The 27,956-nt window shown below is 60.4% G+C and overlaps 1 protein-coding gene across 15 annotated transcripts; it reads left to right on the top strand.

The window, feature by feature from the left end:
* The first annotated feature begins 585 nt into the window (after window positions 1-585).
* CTNND1 (catenin delta 1) lies at window positions 586-27,923 on the top strand. 15 transcript variants are annotated; one of them, XM_085063524.1, is made up of 22 exons: window positions 707-841; window positions 14,243-14,361; window positions 15,128-15,436; window positions 16,485-16,556; window positions 16,803-16,961; window positions 17,120-17,652; window positions 20,632-21,095; window positions 21,189-21,372; window positions 21,626-21,743; window positions 22,053-22,206; window positions 22,594-22,611; window positions 22,864-22,932; window positions 23,586-23,713; window positions 23,841-23,991; window positions 24,207-24,399; window positions 24,490-24,604; window positions 25,142-25,229; window positions 25,580-25,627; window positions 25,747-25,844; window positions 25,990-26,019; window positions 26,050-26,094; window positions 26,278-27,923. In XM_085063524.1, the coding sequence occupies exons 3-22, from the start codon at window positions 15,242-15,244 to the stop codon at window positions 26,284-26,286; spliced, it is 2,871 nt and encodes a 956-aa protein (XP_084919650.1). In that variant the 5' UTR covers window positions 707-841; window positions 14,243-14,361; window positions 15,128-15,241; the 3' UTR covers window positions 26,287-27,923. The 15 variants fall into 15 exon arrangements, with proteins under 15 accessions (XP_084919655.1, XP_084919650.1, XP_084919648.1 ...); XM_085063522.1 differs by having other exon boundaries at window positions 26,275-27,923; XM_085063523.1 differs by lacking the exon at window positions 25,990-26,019 and having other exon boundaries at window positions 26,020-26,094.
* Window positions 27,924-27,956: the final 33 nt, after the last annotated feature.

Genomic DNA, 27,956 nt, shown 5'->3' with positions numbered 1-27,956 from the left:
CTGGACCTAGACTTCTGCCAAGTGAGCAGCTCGGCATGCGGGATCGGCATGGCTCGGCGTTACCTCCCTGCCTCCCAGGGTGCCTCTCCACCACTGAGGATGAGCTGTGGCAGGGGTCCCGCCAGCACCTTCTCCCTAGATCCAGAGGGGACCGGGTGACCTGCCGCGGACGTACTGCAGCCCATCCTGCCGTGGAATCTTGCTTCTGAGCAAGTTCCATCCTGGCCAGGGTAACCTATTTTCCCGCCGCTCCAGCGGGACAGGCCGGAGGAGGCTCTGCTCCGGGGCTGTCCCAGAGAGCCCCTTGCCGCACCATGCTGGGGCAAGGTCGGACCTTGAGCAGGAGCCGGTCTGCTCTCGAGGCGGCATGGCCCCGAGGTGGAGCCCTTCTGAGGGCAGACCGCGGTTTGGGGAACATGCACCGCTGGGGCGGATCCCACCGGGATGGAGCACGCGGGGTACACACCGTTCTCGGGACAAACCCCACCGGGAGAGCCGCCCCAGCCCCGCCCCGGTCCCGCCCGTCCTTGTCGCGGCTGTGACGCCGGGGGCGGCCCCGCGCCCGCCCCGCCCCGCCCGCCGGACCAACTTCCATTTTAGGTGCGGGAGCGGCGCGGGCGCACGGCGGGACCCGGCCGACCCCGCGCTCCGCACGCAGCACCCCGCGCCGCCCGGCGGGACCCGGCCTGACCCGCACCGCCGCCGCACCGGGCGCCCGCCTCGCCTCTCGCCTCGCCACCGCGGCGGGACCCGCGGAGCGGAGCGGGCCGGGCGGCCGTGCCGCCGCCGCCGCGGGGCGGGACCGCCCCCCCTCGCCCGCCCGCCGAGGAGCCCGGCCACGGTGAGTTCCGATCGCGGCGTACGCGCCGTCGCTCAGGGGGCAGAGGGGAGGGAGCGGGGCCGGTGCGGACCGGCGCCTGCCGGGCGCCGCACACCCCCGCGGCGGCGGCTGGGCGGGCCGGGCCGGTGCTCGCCCGGCAGGGCCGGATCGGGGCTTGACCGCGCTCTCCTGCTGAGGCCGGTCGGTACCGGGCCCCGCGAGCCCCGTCCTGCCCGGGAGCCGGTGCCAGGCGCGGCCGCGCCCCGCGGGACCGGTGGGGCGGCGGGGCCCGGCCCTGGCGGGGGCGCTGGCGGCGCCCGGGAGCCCGCGGGGAGCGACACAAAGGCGGCTGGGCCGGGCAGCCGCCCCGCTCCCCGCCCGGGGCCGCCGCCGCTCGCCCTGCCCGGAACAAAGGCGGCCCGTGTGCCAGCTTCCCGCGGCCGGCACCGGCGGGCCCCCCCGCCCTCGGGCGGGGATCGGGGCTGGGTCCCTCCGCGGAGTCTCAGCCGGGGCACGGCCCGGCTCTCCGGCTCTGCCGCCCGGTTCGGCTCTGTCCGTCTGAGCGGGGGCTCATCGCCCGGTGTGTCGTTCGCCTGCGCCTTTGTTCTGGCGGGGAAGGGGACGGTGTGCCCGGGGGGGTCTCAAGTGTGCGGGTGGGGCTGCGGCTCCTCCTTAATGGAATTGCTCTGAGCTTAAAAACAGCCCGACAAGCCCGTCCGCCGGAGTTTACAAGCGATACCGAAACGCTTCCCGGGGAGGCAGGACGGTGTCGGAATCGGCCTCGGGGGTCTGCTCAGCCGCCGGTTCGTTCTGAGTCTCCCTTGGCCACACTGTCATTTAGAGACAGCCCGGCTGTCTCCCCCCCTGCACAGCGCTGGTCGTGCCTTCTCCGGTGACCTTCTCTGGCGTCGCTTTCCCCTGCGCTGTGGACAGTCACAGAACAGCCTCCTTGGAGCGTTGTAGAGAGAAGACTTAGCTTGGGGTGAGAAAGTTTGGGTGGCTCTCAGTCATGAGAGTTGCTGGCATCTGTGAGGCACCCGCGGGCTGGCAGAAGGGAGGTGGGGCACCTCCGTTATGGCCCTGGGCTTTGGGCAAGGGAGCCTGGACAACAAAGCTTCCTCTGATTGTTGGAGAGAGGGGTGGACCTCCTGGAGTGCCTCCCTCTCTCTCCAGGGGCGCGGTGCCCATGCCCTTCCAGGGAGCTGTGACGATGGGACTCACGGGGCATTATCTGGGGGTCCTGGGCTGTCCTGTGACCAGCCTGTGGCAGGGCTGGGGGCTCCTGTCTCGGGGCTGTGTCACCCAGGCTTCTGCCCAGCTCCCAGTGAGCCAGAGGGGAGCATATGGGCTCATGGAGCCTTGTGGAGGTAGTGAACTGCATCTACCTCTGGTTTCACTGATGCCCTCTCTGTGCTGCACAGATGCTTTTGGACTTGACTGTCCAGGTCTTTGGTGTGGAGAATTGAGCTTGTCCTCAGCATTGCAGGCGTGCTGGGATCCCATAGGGCATGCTCACAGCTTGTGTTTGAAGTTGCCATTTCCTTGCCCTCTCTCCTGCATGTGGTGAGGTGGGATCAGCTGCTGGCTGGTGACTCCCAGGCTGCTGCCTCTGCTGGGGCTCCTGCCAATGGAGTGGGGCAGTGTCTGCCAGGTCTGTGGGAAGCCATGTGATGGGAAGAGCCCGGACAGGGGAGTTGTCAGTCGTCTTCCCCAGGGTTACCTGGTCTGCTTCATCCTGTTCCCAGGGCTTTCTTGAGGCAGGTTTCTTACCTACTGGTGTTAGCTTGTGCTCTTTCAACAGCAGAAAGGCAGATTTTGAGAAGCTGCTTTTTCACTTGGCTGGACGCTTGAGTGTGCAGACGACTGTCCTTTGCCTTGTGCAGCATTGCTGGAATCTCGCACGGAGCCTTCCTGGAAAGGGTGGGAGGATGAAAGTGCTTGCTCAGTGGAGCGTGCTGGGCTTGCTCGGGCTGCCGTAGAGGGGTGAGCCTCCTCCCTTTCAACGCAGAGGTCAGGGCCCGATCATTGTGGTTGAGGAGCCCTCGAGGCCATCCCTTCCCTAAAGATGGGCTGGGAGTCAGAAGAATGGTCCAGCCCAGACCGCGGAGCCAGCATCTGTCCCTGGATTGCCTCTCATGTCTTCCCTCCTCCAGCCTCTGGCACGGAGATAAGACCTTGGCCCATTGTATCTGCAGTGGAGGTGGCTTTAGGACACCCAGAAAATAATAGCGTGGCTTGGATTGTGCCTGGAAGGCTGTTGGCTTCTCGAAATAACTTACCAGTGTCTGTGGCCTTAGGGAGAAAATGCTGGTTAAAGCTCTCAGTTTCCCTTCCCAACAACCCCTCATAACTGTGTCTCATTTACTGCTGGCAAGGACAGAGCCCTTTCCCAAGACTGTGGTGATGTTGTCTCCAAGGATGTAGAGCTCTCGTGGCTCTGAACACCTGTGTCTGTGCAGTGCTGTGCTGTGTCCTATCCCTGCCTTGCTGACAGGGAGAAGCAGAACACAGAGCTGGTTTGGGTCAGTAGAAGACAACAGGTGTTGGCTGGATGTGATGACAAACCCGAACCTGGGCGATTCAGGCACTCCTTCGTGTCTGACACAGGGCTTGGCCAGGGGAGGAGGTTGTCCTCTGGCGTGGAGTTCAGGAATGTGTCTCAGTGCTGTCGGAAAGGGGTTGGATTTACGGGCTCTCGACCAAAGTCCTCAAGTTCTCCAAGGTGGCCGCAACCTTTTTTTTGCATTATATCATCTGAGGAGATTGTTTGGGGGAGGAAATGGTTTCTTAGAGCCAGTTCTTGTGCTGGAAACCCCCAGCAGCAGGCTGATGAGTCTGTCTGGCTCCTGCCTGTCTTGTGCTTGTTGCTAATCCTCCTTCTTTCCCCCCAGGAAGGCTGGTGGTGCTGGTTGGGCACAGGCATGCCTGTCCCTCTGCCCTGTCCGGTGACTGCTGCATGTGGGGCCTGACCTCTTGTGTTCCCCTGTGACCCCAGCCTGTTGGGGGGCTTTGGGGTGGCAGTGGGTGCCCTTTGATCCTCCTGTGCCCCTTTCCCTGTGGAAGAAGAAACTTTTCCCTGTGAGGAATACTGCTTCCTTGTGGTGGCCCATGTGAGGAGGGGTGAGATGAGGTGGCACTGCTGGGTGTGGGGGCAAACCAGTGACTAAGGAGCACAAGCTGCCAGGCGTGGTAGCAGGATAGGCCAACCCTTAACCATGGTGCCTGTCACCTCTGCTTTCGTATGCTCTTCCCAGCCCGGAGCAGCTGCTGGTCGGAGGTTGGCAGTGAGACGCTGGCGTGTATGGACCTTGGACTGAGGTGGGAACAACTGGTCCCTGCTGCCTGGCCCTCCACACTGACTCCTGATGCCTTCAGGGAGATGTGCTTTCCTGCCAGGGGGTGCTGACAGGAATGGTGGGTGCCCAGGAGCTTGTCCCAGTGCCCCTAACCTTGTGCTGCAGGTCCACGGTGACTTTGCACTGCAGGGCTCTTACCCACTGCAAGAACGCTTGTGCCAGTGTGGGCCTGAGGACCTGAGCCAGGCTGAACCCTTTAAGCTTGATTTTTGGCAGGTCTGTGCCCAGATGTTTGTGCTGATGGGATGGGGGATTTTTGTTGTGGTACCAATTTTGGTGTCTTGGGATGCTTGTCCAGACCAAGTGTGCCTGGCTTTCCAGCACAAACAGGGAAGGGTCCAGGCAAGTTGGGATAGGGGCCAAGCCCTGAGAACAGCTCTGCTATAGCCTGGCCAGGGTGGTGGTGCTCTGGAAATATCTGCAGCTCCAGGGCTGCTGGTACAAGATGGCCCTGGTTGGGCTGGGGTCGGTGGCAGCAGTGATATCCGGACTCAGAAGCTGTTCCTGTGCCTCCATCCCAGCACCGGCTGCTCTTGTTCCTCTGGGCGTTGGCCCTGGTCACAGCAAACGCTGCTCAAAGGTCACCGTCCCTCCTGGGCACACCTGAGCTGTAACTGCCACTGCTGGGTCCCTAAGGGCTGGGCAGTGGGCACTGGACATGGCAGGGGGAAAGCAGCCAGAGCATGGGGTGGTGGGCAATGGGAGGGCAGCTCTCCCTTCTCCCGTCGTCTCACACAGCTTTTGCAACCGTGAAAGTACCTCCTGGGTAGGAGAGTGGTTACCTGGGGGAGGGAGCAAGGTGGCCCCATGTGTGAGAGTTGGATGGCCTTGGACTAGATGAATATGGGGAACTGGTTCCCGCCCTGTCCAGGAGGAGGAAGGCGTCTCGCTGTCCCCAGACGATGCGTTTTCCTCTCACCCCCATCTGGTGTGGCGCTGGGGCTGGTCTGTTCCGAGAAGAGCCCGTGGCTCTCTCAGCTGCTTCCTGGTGCTCACAGCCCCGGTCCTGGCCCAGTCGGCAAGGGAAGGCAGTGGTGCTGGGCCACATGTGGGTATCTGCCGTGGGTGGGAGGGAGTGTGTGGAACTGCAAAGACGAGTTTTTCCGACCTGGAAGGGTGGGTCACCGGGGGTGTTTGCATGCTGCTGGCAGGCCCCTTGCCCAGTGGAGTAACACATTCCTGTGAGCATGTTGCTGCATGCAGGGCTGCTGCTTGCCATGCTTGGCTCGGCTGTGGGCAGGCCGGCTTGCTCAGGGGAGAGATGTTGTCCCCCTCCTGCTCACTGGGGTCTGAGGGGGAGGAGGTGGAGAGCCCAGGGGTGTTTCTTAGAGAAATCCTCTCTGATGTGGGGAGCCCACCTGCTCCAGGATGGCTTTGTGCCATCTTTCCTCTCTCTTCTCTATTTTGTCTGCTCTTACCTCCAGAGCACACTGGTGTGGCAGAGCCACCTGCTTCCCCGTGATCTCTGCCCAGGGTCTGTCCCCACCAGCTGGTTTGGGTGAAAAACCACTGATTTCCTTTCTCCCTTTGGCAGCAAGAGGAGCCACCCTGTGCGGGCAGGTGGATGGGCCTGTGGAGCTAAGCTTTGGCAGCAGTGAGAGCTCTGAGGGGACGCATGCTTGATGTCCCAGGAATGCCCTGTCCTGCCTTCAGGAGCATTGGCAGCCCCACAAAGAGTCAGGGAGCTCTGAGGGAGTTGTGCAGACAAGGAGATGAGGCGTGTGAGGGAGGCTGGAGAGCTGGCTTAAGGGGCAGATGTTGTGCTGTGGTTGTGGTCTTGGTGCTGCAGTAGTTCTGCAGGTAACCAGCCCATTTCTGGGGCGTGGTGGGCACAGCCGGATCCTCATAGGGTTGGAAAACGTCATCTTGCACCTTCTCCTCATAAGATGCTCCTCATAAGATGCTCCCAAATCCTTCCCATTCCTGGGTAGGAATGTGGTAGCACTGTGGGTGAGGAACCCTCGGACGTGTTCCCTGGAGGCAGGATGCTTCCAGCAGTCTGGCCAGACATCTTGTCTCCTGGGTGGGCCATGCTGACCTGGCTGGCACAGCTGGCCGAGGCTGGGCTGGTGGTGGTGCCCATGGCTGGCATTCCCAGCTTGGTTCCAGGTTGTCTTCATGCAGGCCAGGGGCTGTGGGGAGTGGCTCTTGGCAGGACGTCGTGTTTAGAAACTTGCAGGAAAGGGAAGCCACGATGTCATCTCCCGTCTGACCAGGAAGCGCAGGTTTCCGTCCCTTCAGCTCGCACAGGAGCCTGGGAAGCTGCTTCTCAGTGAGAGAGTTGGGGGTGCAAACAGTTTAGGCAGCAGGCTGGGTAGGATGGAGTCCTGCCGTCCCTCTGAGTGTGGCCTGGCCCGCTGTCCTGTTTGTCCCTTGCTGCTCCGTGTGAGCGCTGGCTCCTGCCAGCCTGTGTGTGCACCTTGTGGGGTCTCACGGTGCTCTGGGGGTCTTGCTGTCACCGTGCTGCAGCACCCAGCTTCCCCACCTCCAGCTGTGATTCACTCCCTGGCTCCTGCCTGATGGTTCTCCAGCGGCTTTCCTTCACCCATTCATTACTGCTCTTGGCAGGGCCCTCGGAGCCATCTCCAGCAGACGCACGCGTGCAATTAGAGAGCCTTAGAGAGCTGGCCACCTGATGAGGTCATGCCGAGCAAGCGGAGCTGGGGTGTTCAGCCCAGCCCCGCGTGGTTTGTGCTCTGACTCAGCCCATGGTTGCCCTACCTGCTCGGGGAGTCTGGGCTGGCTGGGGCGAGGAGGGGCAGGGGGTCCCACTCCTCCTGCCCTTCCCTCTGGCCGGCTTGGCTTAATCTCGGCAATTCTCTCCTGGCCGCTCCCTCACCAAATGCTACTTCACCTGTTTGCTCAGTGTGGAGAGGGGAGGGGAGTGCATCTCCTGTGGCAGAGGGAAGGGCGCTCTGTCTGCCCTCAGGGGTGCCTCTGGGTGGAGAGACCCCATGTGGGGTTGCTGGGAAGGCTGCGGTGCCCTGGCTTCTGCCCTTCTCCATACGGTTCCTTGGTGACTCGCTCTTGCAGGAAAGGTGTATAGTACTGGCTGCCCCCAGTGATGCAGGTCCTGTGCTGGTGCCAGTGACATTGCCCCGTGCTTCCAGGCCCTGCTCCTTTGTCCACTGGTTGGAGCAGGGTAACTGGAGCCAGGACCGGTTCCTGGGGCTGCAGGTGCAGGACAGGAAATGATCTCAAGTGGCTTCCTTGGAAAGAGGGCTGTGGGGAGGGCTCTGTGCCTGGGAAGAGTCCCAAATCCATGTGTCTGGGTGGTGGGCTGGCACAGCTAGCTGCAGGTGCTTGTGCCCATGGCCTGATGAAGGGAGGCCGCCCCTAATCCTGCTGGGAATGCAGGCCACCAGATACTGGCCTTTCTGCCTGGGGACAGCCAGCAGCCCATTTGAGCTCTGGAGTAGCTCATGTGCCCCCGGAATGGGGAGCCAGAGCAGTTTCCCCCATCTGACATGCCCTCGGCTTGGGCAGGCAACCTCGGGTCTCACTCAGGGGACTTTGCTCCCTGGACTCTGCCAGCATGGCCCTTATCTCTGGTGTGTTTGTTTTCCCTGCGGGAGAGAGGCAGCTGAATGGGAAAGTTGAGCCCGGCACAGGGTGGGGGGACGGGTGAAGGGCAGGGACATTGGCGTGGCTGGAGCCTGGGGGGCCGCGTTGACCTTCAGCCCAGCGCCAGCGTCCACTGAGCCTTGTGGCTGTGGGGACAGCTCATGTCCCCCTTCGAGGTGGCCGCTGTTCCTTGGCTGAAGCAAGGAGCCAGGGGCTGCCCTGCAATCCCCCCGGCTCACCTGCTCGCCTTGGGCCGCGGTGGCAGAGCTGGGGGGCTACTGCCTCCCCCTGCCCGGGAGCCGCTGGGGTGAAGCAGGAGCCCGCTGGCTGCCGGAGCGTGGCCTGCCCCGGGAATGCTCTGGCCCCATTCCCAGAATCCAGCGCTGGGTGTTTGTTTGCTGCTTCGCCCCCGAGGTCTGGTGCTACTGTGACAGGAAGCGGGGACGCCGGGGGGAGGGAGGCCGGCCGCCGGCTGGGGATGTGCCTGTGAAATCCCTTTGTCCCTGCCGAGCTCTCAGCTGCGAATTCCCACAGCGAGGAGAGAGCTGCCTTTGTGCTGCTGCAGGGCTCCCGACATGTGAATCTCCTGGGCCTGGGGGTGTGAGCTGTGGGGCTGGTGCAGAGGGGTGGCAGGGACCCTGCTTGCTGCTGTCCCCAGGGCGGGGACCCTCGCAGCAGTGCCCAGTAAGAGCAGGGCTGCTGAGATGTCCGTGGGCAGAGGGATGCAGTGGGATGTTGTTGGCAGGAAGGCTCTGGCCCTGTGGCCGTCCCACTCAGGGGTTGTGGGAGTACAGAGTTCTGCTCGGAGCCTAGCGTGGCTTGCTTAGGAGCCCTGCTTGGCTGCCCTCCTGCCTGAAAATGCCGAGGGAAGCTCATCTCCCATTCCCTCGCCATGGTGCTCCATCCAGCCGCTGCAGGGGGTCGGCAGCTTCCTGGCTTGCCTGGAGGGAAGGAGCTCGTGGCATGCTGTGTCCTGGCCGTGCTCAGAGAGGGGCGAATGGCCCCTGGCGTGCCTGGGAGGACAGCTGCCCCGCCGCAGGATTGCTGGCATTCCAGCAGAACAATCGCAGCTCTCCATGTCCGAACCTCCGTTCTCGGCAGCCTCGTTCTTCGTCCTGCTGGGGTGGCACTGGCCTGGTGACCTCAGTGCAGCCAGGGACAGATCTCTACCTCGGGGGATCGCGCACTGCGTTTCACAACCCTCGGCTGTGTCCAGACCCGTCCTCCAGACCCGATCGGTATCTCCGTTCAGCCCCCTGCCTTGGCTGAGGGAACGACCCACGCTCCTGCTTCCTCCTGCTTCCTCCCCTCCAGCCCCACCCTGCCCTTATCGCTCCCTCCTCATCCTGCTCCCTGGCTGCCAGCCCGCTCCCTTATAAGGTGCGGTCTGTGCTCGGCTTGCATCTCCAGGTGACTCCCCTCTCCGAAGGGAGGCTTTCCCAACCCATCCTGGCTACGTGGCCATCGTCCCTGGCACTGGGGGCGGCAGGTGAGGTAGGCCAGGTGGCGATCCTGCTGCCAGTCCAACCAGTTGGGTGTGACGGGTAGAGGAGGAATGGTTCCTTGCCCATCCCTGCCCGCAGTGCCGCTCCTGGGTGTTCACCCGCTGGGCTCCTGCCGTGACTGGCACCCCGGGACACGGCTGCCCCGGGGGAAGGTGGGGCTGGGCCGGAGCAGGCAGACACCCACGGCAGTGTCCGACCTGCTGCTGGAGCAGCCCTTTCCTGGTCACCAGCCTGCCTGAAGTCCACTGTGCTCTGTGACCTGCCAGCAAGAGCCCTCCCGGGGGCCAAGGACACAGTGGGAGCTCAGGGCAAGAGGTGGGGAAACCTCTCCCCTGATGTCGGGCCTGTCAGGGCCAAGGGAGGCTGGGGAGTGGGAGCAAGGTGCCTCACACAGTCTGGCAGCAAGGATGTGTCCCTCAAGGGTGGGCTGCTCTGCGGTGATGGCTGTGGGCACCTTCCTGCCTCTGAGGGTGGGAGAGAAACAGCCAAAACTCTCCATCACCTGCACGGGGATGTGGGATCTACTGCCCACCATCAGCTGTCCTGCTTCCCCCGTGGCCCGAGGGCCATTGGCACTCTGAGCCAGACACAGGAGCAGGTGGGCTCCCCTCGCATGCCCTTCTGCTTCAGCCAGGCTGAGGTCTGAGGGCTAATGTGTGAGCCTGGACCCTGTGCTCGGTGCAGGGAAAGATGCCAAAGATGCTGGCTCATTTATTTTTTAGGTAATTGAGACTGACCAGAAGCCTGTGGCAAATTAGCGGGGCCGTGAGCCTGTGCAGAGCAAGTGCACTTGCAAGCACTCGGACAATTGCAAGCTTGAATTATTGATGGAGTTTCTGTTTTTCCTAAGTGCATCCTGATAGGCAGCTGGAACCAGGAGTATTTGTTGCTTTCTCTCTCTCTCTCTTTCCCTCTCTCGGATGGGATCTTGTGCTGAGAGCTTTCAGAGAGTGGGCAAGCCAGCTGGCTCTCCTCAGACTCTTGGGCTGAGAGGGAAAGGCTAGTTATTGGAGCGGTGTTGCCATTTTTCATGTCCGTGTTGGGGACTGTGTTGCAAAATTCCTCGGGAAGCACATACCTCCTTGTCAGCCTGGCAGGTGGGTCTGGCATAGGAGCCCCACAGGGCTTCAGCCAGCCTGGATGAGGGGCTGTGTCTGTGCTGGCTCTGATGGAGCTGGAGAAGGGCTTTCACAGCGTGGGGTGCTGCCTGGCCATGGTGACAGACCTTGCTATGTGCTGGGCAGGTGCCTGGGGGACACAAACAAGCAGTAAAACTGTGCAAAGGGCCAGGACGTGGCACTCCCTGGTGGCAGCAGGACGATGGGAGTGAGCACCTGGTGTGTCCCTTAGCAGGGTGCTGGGGCAGGGCTGATGTGGCAGAGGTGATGCTGACTTTGAAGGTGCTTGGGTTGGACTTTGCCCAACGTGTTCTCTGCTGAGGCAGCGGCCTTAGCCCCAAGGATCCCAGGACCTTTGGGTGACAGCTCTCCAGGGACTCGGGGCATGGAGCAAGGCTGGAACATGTTGTTGGAAGAATCCACGTAGAGGACTGTGCTGGAGATTGCCTGTGCTGCAGCGGTGCTGCCTTCAAGCCTGCAGTCTGAGTCTTAATCTGCCGCATCTTGTCCATTTTCCCTGGCTTGTGGAGTACAATTCCCCATCTGCTGGCTTGGTCTGGGCCCCGGGGTTAATCTTGCCGTGGCAGACTCCAGGAAAACACTCCTGGTGGGGAGGCCTGGACTCCATCCTCTGGCAGAGGAGGTTGCAGGTGAACTCTAGGTGTGTATGTCTGTGGTTTGGCCCCGGAAATCTATTTTGCCAGGCAAAGGATTTGTTCTGTGGGAAGGCAGTTCTGCTGGAGAAGCCAGGATGAGAGGTTTTGGAGAAACCTGCCATTGTCACAGCTGGCTGCAGGAGAAGAGCTGTGGAGGGCTCAGGGTTTAGGGTGCCTGACTGGCTATGAACAAGCCTTTATCTAGCTGGGAAGATTGTGGCAGGGAAGCTCTGTGCACACAGGTGGGCTGGCAGCTGCCTCGTGGTCAGCAAGCAGGCTCTGCTCCCGAGGCTTCATGACATCTCTCCAGTGGACATGCTCTGGCTTTGGGACCTGTGGGCACGGCACAGGGTGGGGTTGGTGCCAGGAAGTTGGGAGATACGGCCAGGGGGATTTGGATGTGAAGCTTCCTGGATCACTGCATTGTTCTCTGGGGTCTCCTCGTACTGATTGCTGGGGGGACCGAGGGGGTTCTGCCCCTGGGGTGAAGCTGCTCAGGGTGTGCTTTGTCTTCAGGCTTTTTGGTTTGCCCTGAACTAAGCCAGCTGAATTATTTTTGGCTTGCTGGGGTTTTTAAGTAACGGGTGTGTCAGCAAGTGCCTCTCTCATGATGAAAAGGCTTTCATGAACCATCCTCAGAGCCGGTCAGGGTCTGGCTCTGGAAGAATGCTCTGTAGTTGGATCTTCAGAGGCTGGGGGGAGGAAGGGGGGGAATGGGCGCAAAACGATCCCTGGAATTTCACCCTTGCGGGTTCCTGCGTACTTGGCTTTGCACTGTCACGAGCAGCTCACTGGCTGGAGGGAGCAGGATGCATAGCTGAGCTCTCCTCTTCCTGCCCTCCCTGTCTTGCCCTAGGGATGGCTACTGGATGCTCCGGACTGGCATTGGGATGCATCAAGGGGCTGTGCTGTGCCCCACCCCTGAATGTGGGGCAGATTCCTCAGAGCTGGGGCTGAAGGGCCAAGTCTGGGGTTTGTGTGCCAGCCAGGAATGGCTGCACTCCAGCTGGGATGGCGCTGGCTGTGTCTGCGGGGACAGCTCTTGCTGACCTCTCTGGACCTGGCACTGCCTCTCTGTAATTATGTCTTTAGTCCCAGATTGATGAAGGCAATGGCTGGAATGAGGGTGAAGGGAGTTGGTGTGTCCTGGTGGCTGAAGAAAACTGGGAGAGACCCCGTTCTGCTGGCACCTCTTGCCCATCATGGAGCCATGTCCAGTGCTTGGGGCAGGAATGACGGCTGTGTAGGCAGTGCAGCCCCCAACACTGAGTCTCTCCACTTAACATGACCTGATCCTGCTGGGAGACCCTCAGGGGACCCCCCCGAGCATCCCCGGTGGATTTGTGGGTGTGAGGGGACAGGAGCTGGATAGTGCGGGACCCGTCCTGTTCCTTCCCCTGCTGTTGTGTTTACTCCCTGTGGAAGGGACGGGAAGGAAACAGCTTTGCAGCTGCTCTGGCCCCTTATCTGGGGCCCTTGCAGCCCTGCAGGTTTCATTGTTGGTGTCCATGTTTCCCAGCCCCATTCCCAGGGAGTGTTCAGAGGTGGGAATTTAGGGCTGGCGGGCCCTTGCCTGGGAACCACATGGGACCAAGGGCGTCTTCTGGGGCTCCTCTCTCTCCTGGCCATGCTTCCCACAGAGCCAGACCCTGCTGGTCCACACTTGCTGCAGGCATGATCCTGTTCATGAGACCAGGCCAGCCAAGTCTCTCCTTGGAGTTAGGGCATTGCCTCTGCCCTCCTGCACCCCAAAAATCTGCCTCTTCTGCATCGGGACAGTTGAGGGCCAGCTGGGGAGCACAGCTGCTTGGACAAGGCCATGTTGTGGAGAATTCCTTCTCCACAGAGGGCTGTTCCCCTCTTTTAAAGGGTTTGCTGAAATACCACTCTGGAAACAAATCCCAGCAAGCCAGTGGGAGTTCTGGGTGGGATTTTGGATGCTGCAGGTTTATAGGGTGGCTGGGGTGGTAGGACTGCCCTGTGTCCTGCTGGACAAGACTGGGATGTGGCAAGGGGCTGCTCCCCTTCCATCAGGGAGCCCTGGAAAGGCTGAGGATCTGTGTCCCTGCTTAAAGTTGGAGGGAGCCCACCAGAGATGGGGAGTGTTACTCAGGAATGAGAGTTGGGATGTGTCAGCACTGTTCTGCGAGGCACCAAGCCTCTCCTTTGGAGAATCATGCAAATCCACAGGGCAGGTGAGCAGCAAGGGTCAGAGACATCCCTGCATTTCCATACAAGGCTCGGGGAGTCGATCTGTTGAAAAAGCCTTAGGGAGTACCTGTTGCAAGGTGGGAGGGGTGGAAAGCTGCATGCATGAGCCAGGAGTCATGTCTGGGAGCCTCCAAAAGCTTGGTTGTGCTCTGGAGGGTGGTGGGCTGCGTTCTTCCTGGGGTGCGGGGCTAGGTTGGGTGTGCGACAGCTCCTCCTCCTGCTGGGCATCATGTGGGCACGAGTAGAGTTGCTGGATTTTTTTATCGGTGAAGGCAGATGACAGAGTGGCAGTGACCAGATGGTGGAACGTGCTGTGGGTGCCTTCCAAAACACTTGGAAAACATCCATCCTGCGTGGCTGCGCTCTGTTGTGGTGGTGCCACCATGGCTGACATGGGAGGCTTTGGGGAGCAGAGCCAGAGGAGGAGTGGGGAGGGGTTTGATAGACCAGAAAGCCCTCGTCTGAGCTCCAGTGCACCAGCATGTGCTGCAGGCTCGGTCTGGAGGGGCTGCAGGAGGTGGTGGGAACGGGGACGCTGCTGGCGTGAGTTCTCAGCCCCGGGTCGTTCTTATCGGTGCTCCGGGGTGGTGGCACCAGGTAGTGGAGTGGGCAGAACCGGTGCTGGAGACCGTGGGAAAGCAGCCTCTGTGCCGCCTGCCCGGCTCGAGCGAGTCCCCACACGCCTGCCATGACTGCACGGCTTTGGGAAAACCTCTCGGGCTTGCAGGGACTCGGCCTGACTGCGCAGGAGGGGTGGAGGGCTGAGCCCTGGCCGCTCCTCTCCGCCTCTGCCGTTTCTCCGTTCAGTGGGAACAGTGAGTGGTGCTGGAGTCTCCGTGGAGCTGGGGGGCTGTTGTGGGAGCAGCACCACATTTGCCACCCCTCAAGACACTGCCCATCCCTCGGGGGTGGGGAGGGGGAGAGAGGTGTCAGTTTCCCAGTTCTGTGCCTGTCCTACCTCCTGTTTGAGGTTCTCATGTGTGATTTTGACCTGATCCCGCTGTCCCTGCAGCTCTCTTCCCTCCTGCTTCCTCACTGTGGTGGCTGGGCTGTTTCTCCCATGACTCTCTGCGTCTAGACCTGGCTGTCCCGTGCCTTTGCCAATCAAACCTGAGCTTCCTCCTCTGACAGGTCTGTATGGAAGAATATTGTCTTTCTCTACCAAAATGTTGATTGTGGCTCGCTTGCTGTTCCCCTTTGGGCGGGGGTGTTGGAGGGGTCCAGGCCGAAGCCCATCCCTAGGTCTGTGGGCTGAGGATCCCTGGAGGGAGAGCCCTGGTGGATAGCTGGAGGGTGGTGAGTTTCAGCAGCAATCACAGGGGCTTATGAAATCGATCCCCTTTAGGGGGATCCCATCACATTCCATCCCCTTTCCTGGGAAGGAAGGAGCCGGGACATTCAAGCTGTCTCCCCATCTCTTATCACACCAGGGAGGAGGGACCAGATAAGTGACACAGCCCTCTCCCTCCACCCTTCCCTGGCAGAAGCAGTGGGATGTGGGTCACTTCTCATTCTTCAGGAGTGTCCCCTGCCCCACCCCAGAGACATGCCCTCCCCTTCTGCACTGTCTGCCTGCAGCTTTTCCTTGCCCATGAGGTTTTCCCTCAGCCCACGGAGGTCTTCCAAACCTGGCTCAGCCCTAGCTGTTTGGTCTGCTGCAGGGGGCCTTCTGTCCCCACAGTGCCACTTTTCCAAGCTTCAATGCTGGGGCAGTTTGCATCCGAGTCCTGCTCCAGGACCCTCTTGCCAGCTCTCTGGTGATGGGTGGGAGCGGGTGTTAATGCCATAAGATTTTTTTTTTTTTTTTTCCTGTTCTGAAAATCTGTCTTAATGGAATCAGTCTCTTCTGACCACTCTTCTCTCCTCCTTTCCTCCTCCAAAATCGTGTGCAATGAAGAGAGGGGCTCCTGCCCTTCTGGGTCACTTTTCCCACCCTCACCTTGACACCAAGCCGCCTCTGCTTGTGCCTCCCCGTGCCCCCCGCCCTGCCCACCCTGGGCACCCGTCACCCATGGACGACTCGGAAGTGGAGTCGACCGCCAGCATCCTTGCCTCTGTCAAGGAGCAGGAGGCACAGTTCGAGAAGCTGACCCGGGCCCTGGAGGAGGAACGGCGCCATGTCTCAGCCCAGCTGGAGCGAGTCCGGGTCTCCCCACAGGACACCGGCCTGGGTTTGGCCAACGGCACGCTCACCCGGCGGCACCAGGTAAAACACCCCCTCGGCAGAGGGGCGTGCACAGGCTCCTGGAGCCCCCGGCCGTGTCAGTCCTGTCTCGGAGGCAGCTACCTCCCCTCGGCCCTCCTTGGATACAGGAGGTGGTGGAGGGCCTGGATATTTTTGTGGCGCTGGTGTACTGGAGTCGGTCTGAGGGGGTGCAGACCTCCTTTGGCAGAGTCTTCAGGAGAGGAGGTGCCAGTCTGGAGGGTTGTGCTGCCAGGTTGGCTCTCCTCTGGTTTTGGGAAGGTCAGAGGTTGGCTGTGCTCAGTTCTAGGGCATCTCTGCTCCCTGTCCCACTCGGCTGCTTGGAGGGCAGCTGAAATGCCTGGGCTGAGGTGTGTGTGCCTCCCTGTGTGTGCGACAAAGGGCAAATCCCTGGTGCCTCAGTCTGTCCCCACACAGCCAAACCAGGGCTGGGAGAGATCTTCTCTACAGGACTGGAAATGTGGTTTCATCTGCCTTGCCTTGAGGCGTGTCCTCGCTTTCTCAGGCTCAGTCTTGGAGAGGGGTGCTTGGAGGGCTGGTGTGTGGTGGTATGCGAGAGCCAGGTGCCTTTCCGGCTCTGGAAGGTGGTGGTGCCAGGAGGGACCTGTGGGGCAGGGCAGGGTGGACAGAGGAAGAGTCCAAGTGTCAAACAGCAGCACCCTGTGATTGGCCACTGCATGGTTCCCTCAGGCCCAGGGGAGGCCTCTGGGGTGTGACTGGTGGCTCCTGCATTGGGAGATGTGGAAGGTGTCCAGGGCCCTGCTGGGGAGCAGGGTAAGGTCATGATCGTTCCATCAGGAGCGTGTGGGAGAACTGGGATGTTGGGGTGTCTCCTGCGACTCTTCCCCAGCCAGGCTGGCCTAGAGGTTTGCTGCACATGGCACAGACCCCTGAGGAGTGTGTTCCTCTCCTGGGGGCTCCCGTGGGGTGCACGGTGGGTGTCTCTATCATGTGCAGGAGATGGGCTGCTCAGGGCCCCGCAGGGAAGTGAGGAGGATGGATACATGGGAGATCAGTGTAGTAATGAGCCTGCTGCCCTGCTGTGTTTCAGAACGGACGTTTCCTGGGCGATGCTGACCTGGAAAGGCAGAAATACTCAGATCTGAAGCTCAACGGGCCACAGGTAGGGGGAGCTCAGCCCTCTGGCTGTGGGCAGCCTGCATGCTGGGGGGGGTGCAGGACAGTGCTCCAGTGTCCCCATTCCAGCTGAGAGAAGGTGACTTGGGCTTCTAATGTGGCCACCCTTGCTTAAAGGTACATTCTTCCAAAAGGTATCAGGGGATACCTGTGAGAAAAGATCTTTCGTCCAGCTAAGTGCAGGAAGGCCCAGGTTGATAGGGCCTGACTGCGTATTGCTTCCTCCCCTCAGGACCACAGCCACCTCTTGTACAGCACAATCCCCAGGATGCAGGATCCGGGCCAGATTGTAGAGGAGACATACACCATGGAGGAGGACCCAGAAGGGGCCATGTCGGTCGTGTCTGTGGAGACATCAGATGATGGGACAACGCGGCGTACAGAGACCACGGTACGGGCTTTGGGACACCATGGAGGGACAGGGCATTGCTGGGGACCCTGGTGGCCTTGAGCTGAAACAGGGTGTGAAATGCACCTGCAAGAAAGTGCTGGGCTGGAAGGGGAATCTGGGGATGCAAGGATGTGGTGCATGCATGTCACCCCTTCTAGGTGAAGAAAGTGGTGAAGACTGTGACCACCCGGACGGTGCAGCAGGTGCCGGTGGGGCCTGACGGGCTGCCGTTGGAAACCTCCCCCGTCACTAGCAACTACGTCCAGACCATGGATAGGAACTTCCGCAAGAATGGCAACGGGGGCCCCGGCAGCTACCTGGGCCAGGCGGGCACGGCCACTCTCCCTCGCAACTACCACTACCCCGACGGCTACGGCCGCCCCTACGAGGACGGGTACCCGGGCAGTGACCACAGCTACGGCAGCCTGTCCCGTGTCACCCGCATCGACGAGCGCTACCGCCCCTCCATGGACACCTACCGGGCCCCCAGCCGCCAGGACATCTACGGCCCCCAGCCCCAGGTGCGTGTTGGGGGCAGCAACATGGACCTCAACCACTTCCACCCCGAGCCCTACGGCCTCGAGGATGACCAGCGCAGCGTGGGCTTCGAAGATGTGGACTACGGGCTCATGTCTGACTATGGCACGGCCAGGAGGGCGGGGACCCCATCTGATGCTCGGCGGCGGCTCAGGTACGTGGCAGGAGGCTCTGAGGTGCTCTGAGATCACTGAACTTCACCCTCCTTGGAGGAAGGAGGGCCGTGGACACAACACTGTGAGCTGAGTCACACGTGGCTCACACAGCAGAAAACTTTCATCCGCTTCTAATTGTCTTCTTAATTGGTGGTTAAACCTGGGTGCTAATTGAGCCGCTTGTCCTGCAGCCAGGAGTTCCAGTGGGCAGCTGGAGGTAGCTCCAGGCCCTTCCCTCTGCGCCACCTGGGCTGTGTGTGCCCCAGCATGGTGCATCCTGCTGGGAGCAGTGCCTGTGCAGGTTGTGTGTCATGAGCAGCAGCAGCCCAGTGATCGTCCTGTCCCTGAGCCGAGAGCAGCCCCAGGAAGGGGAGCTGAGCCCAGGCTGGGGTGAGCAGGGCTCGGCCCCACAGTGCCCCGGGAGCGTTCCTGCACAGCCCGATCCTGCTGCAGGGCAGGGCGGGAGAAGCTGCTCAACCTGTTTGGCAGCAGCAGCAGCTTCTCCCCCTTGTGTGTCTGTGGCGATGGCAGCTGCTCCAGCTTGCTGTGCTATGCTGCCCTCGGAGGCCAGAGCAGACTCCTGATGGTCCTTCCTGCATTGCCAGGCATTCAGGCTGGGCATTCAGGATGCCAACTGCCTGAGGCCATGACTCCTGCCCACAGGTCTCTTGTGCCAGCTGTTCCTGCACAAGTGCTGCTTCCTGCTCTGCTCCTGGCCAGGCTGTCAGCAGGGCTGTGGGCAGGTGCTGGGGGATGTCTTCAGGGCTGGTGAGGTAGCAATGCAGTGAGGACCTGAGCCAGAGTCCTGGAGATGGGGAAGGGGCTGTGTCAGCACCTCCTGAGTGCCCCAGGGTGGGCCCAGGCAGATAGGTAAGGCTCAGCACAGGCTGCCTATGCTCCTGGGACATAAAACAGGCGACAGGGAGAGACCTGGGGGAGAGGAGTCTCTAGCCAGTCCCTGTGGAGATCTGCCCCATCCAGGTGCATGCTGTAAATCCACAGTAGCTCCTGGCTGCCGGAGGGACTGAAGGAGCAGCTTTGTCTGTCCTTGTGGCTGGTGCCAGCACAAGTGCTGCTGGGCTGTGCTGAACCAGTCGGGGCGGTTGCTCGCCCAGATGGATTTGCTCAGCCTCCTTGCTTTGTGCAGCTTGTGCCGGCTGGAGGAGGGCAGGCAGGGCTGCTCCAGGCTTTTCCCTCCTCAGGCAGCCCAGGACGAGCCAGTGTTGGCAGTTTTGAGCACATGGCCATGAGGTCTCATCCCTCAGAGAGCACCTTGGGCGGAAGGGGTTACACAGGTGTGTCCAGCCCCTGGCTGCTTGGCCAGACAGAGACTCTGGCTTGTCTGCTTTCCCTGGGCTGTGTCCTGAGTGGCCTTTGAGACCACGAGCCATCTCAGGTGTCTGTGCTCCTGCTCCTCCAGGTCCTGGAGGAGGGGAGTTACAAGAGTGGAATGCAGGAGCTGCAGCCAGGTGGGAGACGGAGGGATGTGGATCATGCAGAGGGAGAAGGTCAGCTCTGTTGGAGATGTCAGCTAGTCCTGCAGGAATGGCTCAGGGTATGAAAGATGGGTTGGTGGGCCCCTGAGCTGGCTCTCCCTCCCCGGGCAGAGTGATAAAGATCACAGCAATCTGTGGAATCCAGGCGCTGTTGAGCTTGGCTTGTCCTCCACCTTCTCAGTTACCATCCTCACTCGCTGCCCAGCTCTCAGGAATGGGAACAGGGAGAGCAGCGTCCCCCCCTGCCTCGGAGATGTTTGTCTTGAGCAGGAGCCTGGCTGTTAACGACTTCCTTCGGGGAGGCAGCTTGCCAGGCACGCGGAGTCGAAGGAGCGCCTCGAGCTGCGGGACACCGCACGTGCTGGCTGCCATCGGCTGCAGAGAGCACTGGCCCCTGCTCTGGGGCTCTTCTCAGAGCTCACCCTTTAGGGAAGGGGGGTCCTTCCCGTTCCCTGCCAGCCCCATCTTGCCCGGAGGGGCAGGGTGGGATCTGGCACTGCGGCGGGATGAGAGCTCCCTTTTGGGGAGCGTGAGTCTTGGCATGGGAGTGGGATCGCCTGCCAGCCGTGTTGGCAAGTGTCAGTGGCTGTGTCTCAGTCTGGCCTCGTGCTGCTGCTCCTCTGAGCAGCCAGGCATGGGGCATGTCCCCGTCAGGACCTGCTGGAAGCCAGCCTGGCAGCTCACTGCCACACCATGGCAGTGCCACAGTGTGGCTGTGCAAGTGGCTCTAAAGCTGGTGGCTTGGGCAAGTCCTGTACCAGAGGCTCGAGGCAGGGAAGTGCTGGTGGCAGCAGGACCTGCTGCTATCCTTGTCAGGATGCTCAGGGGGAGGGGCTGCCTGGGCTGATCCAGGAGCTCAGGAAGTGGCTGAGCAGCTCCTGGAGCAGGTGTGAGCTGGAGCATGGAAACTTCTCCTTGGGTCTTGTTTGAATGTCCTCAGTGCCGTGACACAGCAGGGGTGACCGATCTGTCCCCTCCCATCCCTTTCTGTTGGAAATTGCTGGATTCCTCTGCCTGGATGGGGGAAGGATTACAGTGCCAGTGACTGCAAAAATGGGAGAATCTGGGATTTTGAGGGGTGTGCATTCTGGGGGTGTTAAATGTCACTTTGGCATGCGGCGTGGTAGTTACACTTTAAATGTCCATGTGCTTGTTTGGGCTCATTCCCAGCGCTGCCAGTCTGTGAGTGAGCTGCTCCTGGCCAGGACAGGGGTGTAGGACCATGGCTCTTTCCTGGGCCTGTGCTGGAAGCCACGAGGTTGATTCCTGGAGTCTGGCTGTCTCTTGGTGCCCAACTTGGCCTGTTCCCAGGACAGCAGCAGACCTTGCCTTTGGGGCTGACTCTTGCCTGTGCCCTGGGGCTGGCTCCTTCCTCCACAGGGGTCAGACCAGGATCCAGCATCATCCCTTCTGGTGGGCTGGAGGGGACACAGCCTCCCCTAGGTCTGGGATTGTGCTGACGCCCGCTGCCCTCTCTCCTAGGAGTTATGAAGACATGCTGGTGGATGAAGTGGCCCCCGACCGATACTACTGGGCCCCACTAGCCCAGCACGAGCGGGGCAGCCTGGCCAGCCTGGACAGCCTGCGGAAAGGCGGCCCGGCCCCAGGGAACTGGCGCCAGCCAGAGCTGCCAGAGGTCATAGCCATGCTGAGCTTCCGGCTGGACGCCGTCAAGTCCAACGCGGCTGCCTACCTGCAGCACCTGTGCTACCGCAACGACAAGGTGAAGACGGAGGTGCGCCGGCTGAAGGGCATCCCCGTGCTCGTGGGGCTGCTGGACCACCCCAAGAAGGAGGTGCACTATGGCGCCTGCGGAGCCCTCAAGAACATCTCCTTCGGCAAGGACCAGGATAACAAGATTGCCATCAAGAACTGCGACGGGGTGCCCGCTCTGGTGCGCCTGCTGCGCAAGGCCCACGACATGGACCTCACTGAGGTCATCACAGGTAGCGGCTCAAGGGAGGGCAGGACAAGCTGACCACTGGGGTGGGGTCTGTGGTCAGGCTCCGAGTGCTCACCTTCCGCTTGTGGTGTTGCAGGGACGCTGTGGAACCTGTCCTCACACGACTCCATCAAGATGGCCATCGTGGATCACGCACTACATGCCCTGACTGATGAGGTGATCATTCCCCGCTCCGGCTGGGAGCGGGAGCCCAACGAGGACTCCAAACCCCGCCATATAGAGTGGGAGTCAGTGCTCACCAACACCGCTGGCTGCCTTAGGTATGGAACTGGCAGAGCACTGGCCTGGGTTTGGGCTGCAACGCTCCTTCTGGGCTGTTCTGGCACTTCAGAGGTCTGTGGAGCAGCTGCTCTCCTAAGACAGCTGCTGCTGATGCAGACCTTGAGTTGGGAGGAGTTTTCCCTTAGTGAGGGGAGCTACAGGAGCTATTTTCTCTCGAGCTCTGCGGGGTGTGGGCTGCCCCGTGTATGCCCTCAGCTGTCCCTCCTGTGACGGTTCTCTCCTGCCTGCCAGGAATGTGAGCTCGGAGCGGAGCGAGGCCCGTCGGAAGCTGCGGGAATGTGATGGGCTGGTGGACGCCCTGATCTACATAGTGCAGTCCGAGATCGGCCAGAAGGACTCAGACAGCAAGGTACCACAGCAGGGCTGGTGTTGGGAAAGGGAGAGCCTGTGTGGGCTGCACCTGGCACTGCTGGACCAGGAGGTGTCTGGCACTCAGCCTGTAGTTTGGGGTAGGAACGTTGGCCCCCCAACAGGGGCCTGGTTGTGTCACTCATTTCCACACTGCTGTCCCCTGGCTCCAGGCTTCCCGATCTGCCTGGACAAGGTGTTGGCTTTAATTTTCCTTGAACTTTAAGCTAAAAGCTGGGCCAGACCCTCACTCACAGACCTGGAGTGCTGCTCCCAGTGCTTCAGCCAGACCCTCTGGTTCTCTCCCCAGCTGGTGGAGAACTGTGTGTGCCTGCTGAGGAACCTGTCCTACCAAGTCCACCGTGAGATCCCCCACGCCGAGCGCTACCAGGAGACACCCCTTGTCCCCGCCAACAATGCTGGGCCCCACGCTGCCAGCTGCTTTGGGGCCAAGAAGGGCAAAGGTTTGTGTGCCAGCAGCAGCAGGGAAGGGGGGGAGGGGGACAGAGACAGGTCTTGAGGGTGGGCTGGGGTCTCTGTGCTTTTACTTGGGTGTCTCGTGTGAAGCCTGAAGGGCAGCTTTCTCTGGAGGTGCAGTGGTCCCTGCTTCCCTGGCTCTGGGAGCTGCTGCTTGGCTTGCCCAAAGCATTTGACACAAGCTGTGGTGGGTGTCTGTGGTGGCAGGGTGGTGATGGATACATGTCCACTAATTCCATGCCTTCCCTTTTCTCCTGTGTTGCCCCTTCCCTTTCCCTTTGCTTTCTTGCCAAATGATCTGCCCCATGATGCTGTTGGCACCTCTCTTCTCCTGCCTCCCCTCTCTCCTGTCCTCCTCTCCACCTCACCAATAGACGAGTGGTTCTCCAGAGGTGAGTGCGCTCTTGGTTTTACTTTTTCCATGGTTTAATTGGGTGCTTTCTCCAGCTCTCTTTGTCCCCCCTCCCCAGCTGGGCACATTCTGCCTGCAGTGTGGCTAATGCCCCCAATGTCCCCTCCTGGCACACGCTGGTCGCTTGGCTTCAGCTCGCCTCTGGGCTTATTCCTGCAAGTGGCAAAGAGGTGTTGGGCTGAGGCGGGTGGGGAGAGGAGGAGTCTCACACCTCTCCACTTGCCCTTTGAAGGTAAAAAGCTCCCAGAAGAACCTGGTGCCGACACAGTGGATTTTCCCAAAAGAACAACTCCAGCCAAAGGTATGTTCCTTCGGTGACTGTGCAGGACTTGGGTGTCAGGGCAGCTTTTCCCACAGCAGCCTGGTAGAGTAGAGAGAGGAGCTGTTTCCCATTGAAATGAGCCTCTCCAACAGGCAGAAGTTAGGTTTCGAGCAGTAATGTTACTGGCTGCCCAATGGTTGGTTAAAACATGAGCTCTGCCAGTAGGTGTGAGGAATTTGTACGTGGATGTGGTCAGTGCTGCTTCAGGACAGGCTTCAGAGGGAAATACTGTCCCAGGGGCTGAGGGACAGCGCAGTGACACAGCCCTCTGTGGTGGTCTCAGACTTGCCAGCACAGTTGTCCTCTTGCCTGTTCTCTCCTGGGCATGAAGAACAGGCAGGATTAAAGCCAAAATCTCTGCCTTAAAGTGTTCCCCAGCCATGAGAATGAGGAAGGGTTGTTCCCAGAAGCCTCCGGGGACAAGTGTCTCACTGCCTGTAAATCACAGTCCCTGGCCAAGCGGTGGCTGGGGTTTTGGGTACCCCGGGGCAGCCTGGCCCTCTCTGTGCCAAGGATGCCACCCGCAGGGAACGTGGGTAGAGGCTTCCAGCCTTGTCTGCCCAGCAGAGCCCCTTTGGATTAGGAAGACACAGTTCTTGGATAAACCCTTCCCACCCATGTCCTCCTGGCAGGCTACGAGCTCCTCTTCCAGCCGGAAGTGGTCCGGATATATATCTCCCTTCTGAAGGAAAGCAAGACTCCAGCTATCTTGGAGGCTTCGGCAGGAGCCATCCAGAACCTGTGCGCTGGCAGCTGGACGGTGAGTGCCCGCAGGGCTGCTGGTGTGGCAGGGAAAGAGCCTGGGGAGCCAGGAGCACCACCTGTGGGCCTGGCAGTGGTGTCCCCAGCCCCAAGTGACACGGTGGCCCTGTGCCTCCCCTGTGCAGTACGGCCGGTACATCCGCTCAGCGCTGCGCCAGGAGAAGGGGCTCTCCGCCATCGCTGACCTCCTGACCCACGACAGCGAGCGCGTGGTGAAAGCAGCGTCGGGGGCCCTGCGGAACCTGGCCGTGGACCTGCGCAACAAGGAGCTGATCGGTGAGGATGGCACACTCTGTGTGTCCAGGGACTTCCTCCTCCTCCTCTTGGCTGCTGGGGAAGTGTGTGAGCACAGCATCAGCCCAGCTTCTGTCTGCTGCCCCTGTCCAGAGCAGAGCTCTGCAGAGAGGGACAGCAAAACGGGTCACCTCTTAGTGGTTTTGCCTTCAGTCCTGTTCGCTGCTTGCTCACACCCACCGCTTTGTGCTTCCCAGGCAAGCATGCCATCCCCAACCTGGTGAAGAACCTGCCCGGAGGCCAACAGACCCCTGCCAAAAACCTCTCTGAGGACACAGTGGTGTCAATCCTCAACACCATCAATGAAGTGATAGTGGACAACCTTGAGGCTGCCAAGAAGCTCCGGGAAACACAGGGGATTGAGAAGCTTGTGCTGATCAACAAATCTGGGTAGGCTCTGCTCAAAGGATGGTGCCAAGGGTGAAGAGGGACTTCACTTCCTCTGCATTTCCAAACATCTTTTCCTTCCCCTCTTCCTAGGAACCGCTCAGAGAGAGAAGTCCGGGCAGCCGCCCTTGTCTTACAGACAGTCTGGGGCTATAAGGAGCTGCGGAAGCCCCTTGAGAAGGAAGGCTGGAAGAAGTCAGATTTCCAGGTGTGGGGATGCCCTTTGCTGGCTGGGGCTGTAGGTGGGGTCCTGTAGCAGGGAGAAGGGTGTTCCTGGTGTGTGGCAGTACCTAGCCTGCAGCTCTTCACCTTGCTGGTAGGACTGGGCAGCATCAGAGGTGTCCCTGTGCTGTTTTTCAGCCAATGGCCAGCAGGAAGTCTCTGCTAGGAACACTGTGAAGTGTCATGCCCCATGTCCCACATGAGCATGAGGCAGGAATTTTGTCACCCTAAGTGCTGCTGTGGCAGTGCTGAAGAACAGGCTTCTCCTGGGCTCAGTTTCTTTCCCAAAAGCAGGGCCTGCCCTTGCTGCTGGAGGGCTGGGCACTGTTCCAGTCTAGGCAGGCTTCCCCCAGGCTGATGTGGGTGCAGTGGGGGCTTTAGCACCTTCTGGTTACTTTGGGCCCCTTCCTCAAGGGCTGTGGGAGGGCTCCTGGGTTTGTCCTGGTGCTGGAGGAGTGGGATGTGCTGGTGGAGAAGGAACATCTGGGCCCAGGGTTTGAGTGGTCACTGTCTGTTTCTGTAGGTGAACCTGAGCAATGCCTCTCGAACCCAGGGAGGCAACTCCTTTGATGACAGCACCTTGCCTCTCATCGACAGGAACCAAAAAACAGGTATGTGCCTGCCTTCAGCACCTGTGCCCACTATCATCCTCCCTCTGCCTCACAGGTACCCAGGGCAGCTGGCATTTGTCCCCTCCCTGCTCTTCAGCTTTGGCTTCCCTAGCGGCCAGAGCTGCTCACACAGGGCCATTAGTTTGGGCATGGGTGGCTTTCCTGGCCATCAGAGCCATCAGTTTTGGCCTTAATTGGAGCTTTCTTGGGGCTGGAACTGTATGTCCTGTGGTGTCGTTGGGTCTCAGAGCTGCATCTGGGCCTGGGCTCGGCCAGCCAGGGCAGGCAGCAGTTCCTCTGTGGCTCCTGGCTGTAGGGACTGTCCCTGATGTGCTCTCCCATGCTTGTAGACAAGAAATCCTCCCGGGAGGAGATCCAGATGAGCAACATGGGACCAGGTAGGAGAGGGGCTCCCCCTTGGTATGTGGGATGGGGGGCAGAGCTCACATCTGCTGTGGGGGTGTGGTGCAGCCCCCTGCAGAGGTGGCACAACTGACTGTCCCCTCTCCTGCTCCAGACAACTATTCCACACTCAATGAGAGGGACCACAGCAGGACGCTGGACCGATCTGGTGACCTGGGAGAGATGGAGCCGGTGAAGGCAGCGCCGTTGATGGTGAGCAGCTCTCCTTGACTCAGGAAGAGTGGGGTGGGTGCAGGAGATGCTGCATCGCTGCCGTGGCTGGCAGAGGAGGGCAGAGCTGGGCTCCCACAACTAACACCCCCACCGCGTGGCCCCTACTAACCCCGTGTGTCTGCAGCAGGAGGAGGGGCAGGAGTCGCAGCCTGAGGTAGAGGAGGGGCAGGAGTCGCAGCCTGAGATAGAGGAGGCAGAGGAAGATGCTGCTGTGCCCTCCCCCGTGTTGGTATGTCCCACGGTGTCCTGCCCAATCTGACAGGGGTGACAGATCCTGCTGTGCTCTTAGGGGTGCTTGGCCAACCAAATTCTGCTCCAATCACTGCTGCTGGATTCACTGGTGCTGTGATCATGCCTCCATCCTTGCTCCTGCTCTGGCCCTAACACCTGTCCCTCTCTCTCTCTGCAGCAGAAGATCTAGCTGGCCTTCCTGCCTCCGCTCCGTTTGGGTTGATAATATATTATATATATAAATATATAACTCTTCATGGTGGAATGGACCGACTTTTACCTTGTCTTATTGTTGGAATTTTTGCTGGACTCTCTGTGCCAACCATCCAGCCAAACACCTGGGCCGGGTCCCCGGGGCAGCCCGGGCCACTCGATTTCCTCGGGGCCACTGCACCTCCCTGTTCTGGGACACCACCACTGAGAACTCCTCCTCCCGTCCTCCACCACCTCCTTCCTCCTGAGAGTAAAACCTTCCTGCCTGAGTCTGCCGGATCAGCCGGCGTGGGTGCTGCATAAGGACTCTGCCTTGACCAGGAGCTGCCTTCTCTCTTGCGCCTTCCCCTGCTGTAGAGCGTCTGCAGGGACTGGGACTGGGACCTCACTCAATGCCACCTTGTTTTTGGTTTGGTTTTGTTGCCTATAGGATGTATTTTTTTGTGTGGGATCACTCTTCAACCAGGGCTGTGGGGGCAGCAGGAGCATCCCTCCTCCCTGGGGGCTGCAGGACCAGAGTCCGGGGGCTGGAGACACGGCAGGCAAGAGGAAGGAAAACCAGCAATAACTTCTCTTGCTTTGCTCTAGACAAGGCTTTGCAGGCATGGGAAGAGGGATCCGGCTCTGGAGCCTGCGGAGGGGTCTGGATGGGGCCCTGGCTCCCAGCCAGTGCCTGTGTGAGGAGGATCCTTCTGTGAGGAAGGGGGTCAGTGCTGGGGTGTGGGCTGGGGTCCCCACGGAGGGAGGAGATGCGGCAGGGTTTTGGGGAGAGCAGGCGGCTCGGGGCGCTGTGCAGGGCGCCTGGAGCTGGGATCCCCGCGGCACTGCCCCGCTGACTTTCTCTCAACACGTGCCTTTCTTTTGCCACTGTGAAATAGCTCTTTGAATCGTACTGTCTGGCTGCTTCCCTGGGAAAGGGGAGTTTCCTGCGCTTCCAGCAGGGCTGAGCTCTTCCCTTCCCTGCTGGGAGCCTTACCTGTCTGCAGTGGGGCTGGGAGCCTGTCTAGGGCGACCCCAACCCCCCTGCTCTCGCTGAGAGGGTGCAGGGTGCTCATCTGCATCCTGGCCTGGGCTGCCACAGGAGTTGGGATGTGCTCCTCCTCCTCTTGGCTGTGGTGCTGGGGCACATCCATGTGCTGTGATCTTTTGGGGGGGCCTGGGGCTCCCTGTGCAACTGGAAGCCTCTGCAGGAGGCTGCAAACTGGAGCAGGAGCCCCCCCAGCCCGGGGCTCCCCCCAGGGCGGGCTCTCAGGGCCTGGGGAGGTGGCAGGGGCAGAGCTGGTGCCTTGCTCCTGCCCCAAATCCTCCCCAGCTCTGGCTGGGCCCTCCCTGCTTCCAGCCCCACCTCAGCTTGGTTGGGTTTTGTTCTGGGGTCTAACTCTTCTCTTTTCCTTTAAATATGTAAAACACTAATTCCTTTTTTAATTTTTAATTCCAAATGAACCAAAAAGACAGCATCCCCCTTCTCTCCTCCTTGGCCCTGGTGTGGAGGGGGACCAAGGAGGTGGGGAGGGGGAAGCGCCACGCCGTTCTTTGTCTGATTCCTGTGCACACTCTTGTAACGCTTTTAAAACAAAATGATTTTTTTATATAAATAAAGTTTTTAAAGTGTGATGTGTGCCTGCCCCTGTGGTGTTTCTGGCTTTG

The sequence above is a fragment of the Lichenostomus cassidix genome, chromosome 5 (assembly GCF_008360975.1).
Source record: "Lichenostomus cassidix isolate B80296 chromosome 5, HeHo_3.0, whole genome shotgun sequence".
NCBI classification, from domain to species: Eukaryota; Metazoa; Chordata; class Aves; order Passeriformes; family Meliphagidae; genus Lichenostomus; species Lichenostomus cassidix.
Note: the sequence above shows the minus strand (reverse complement) of the source record. Positions and strands in the feature narration are given on the sequence as shown.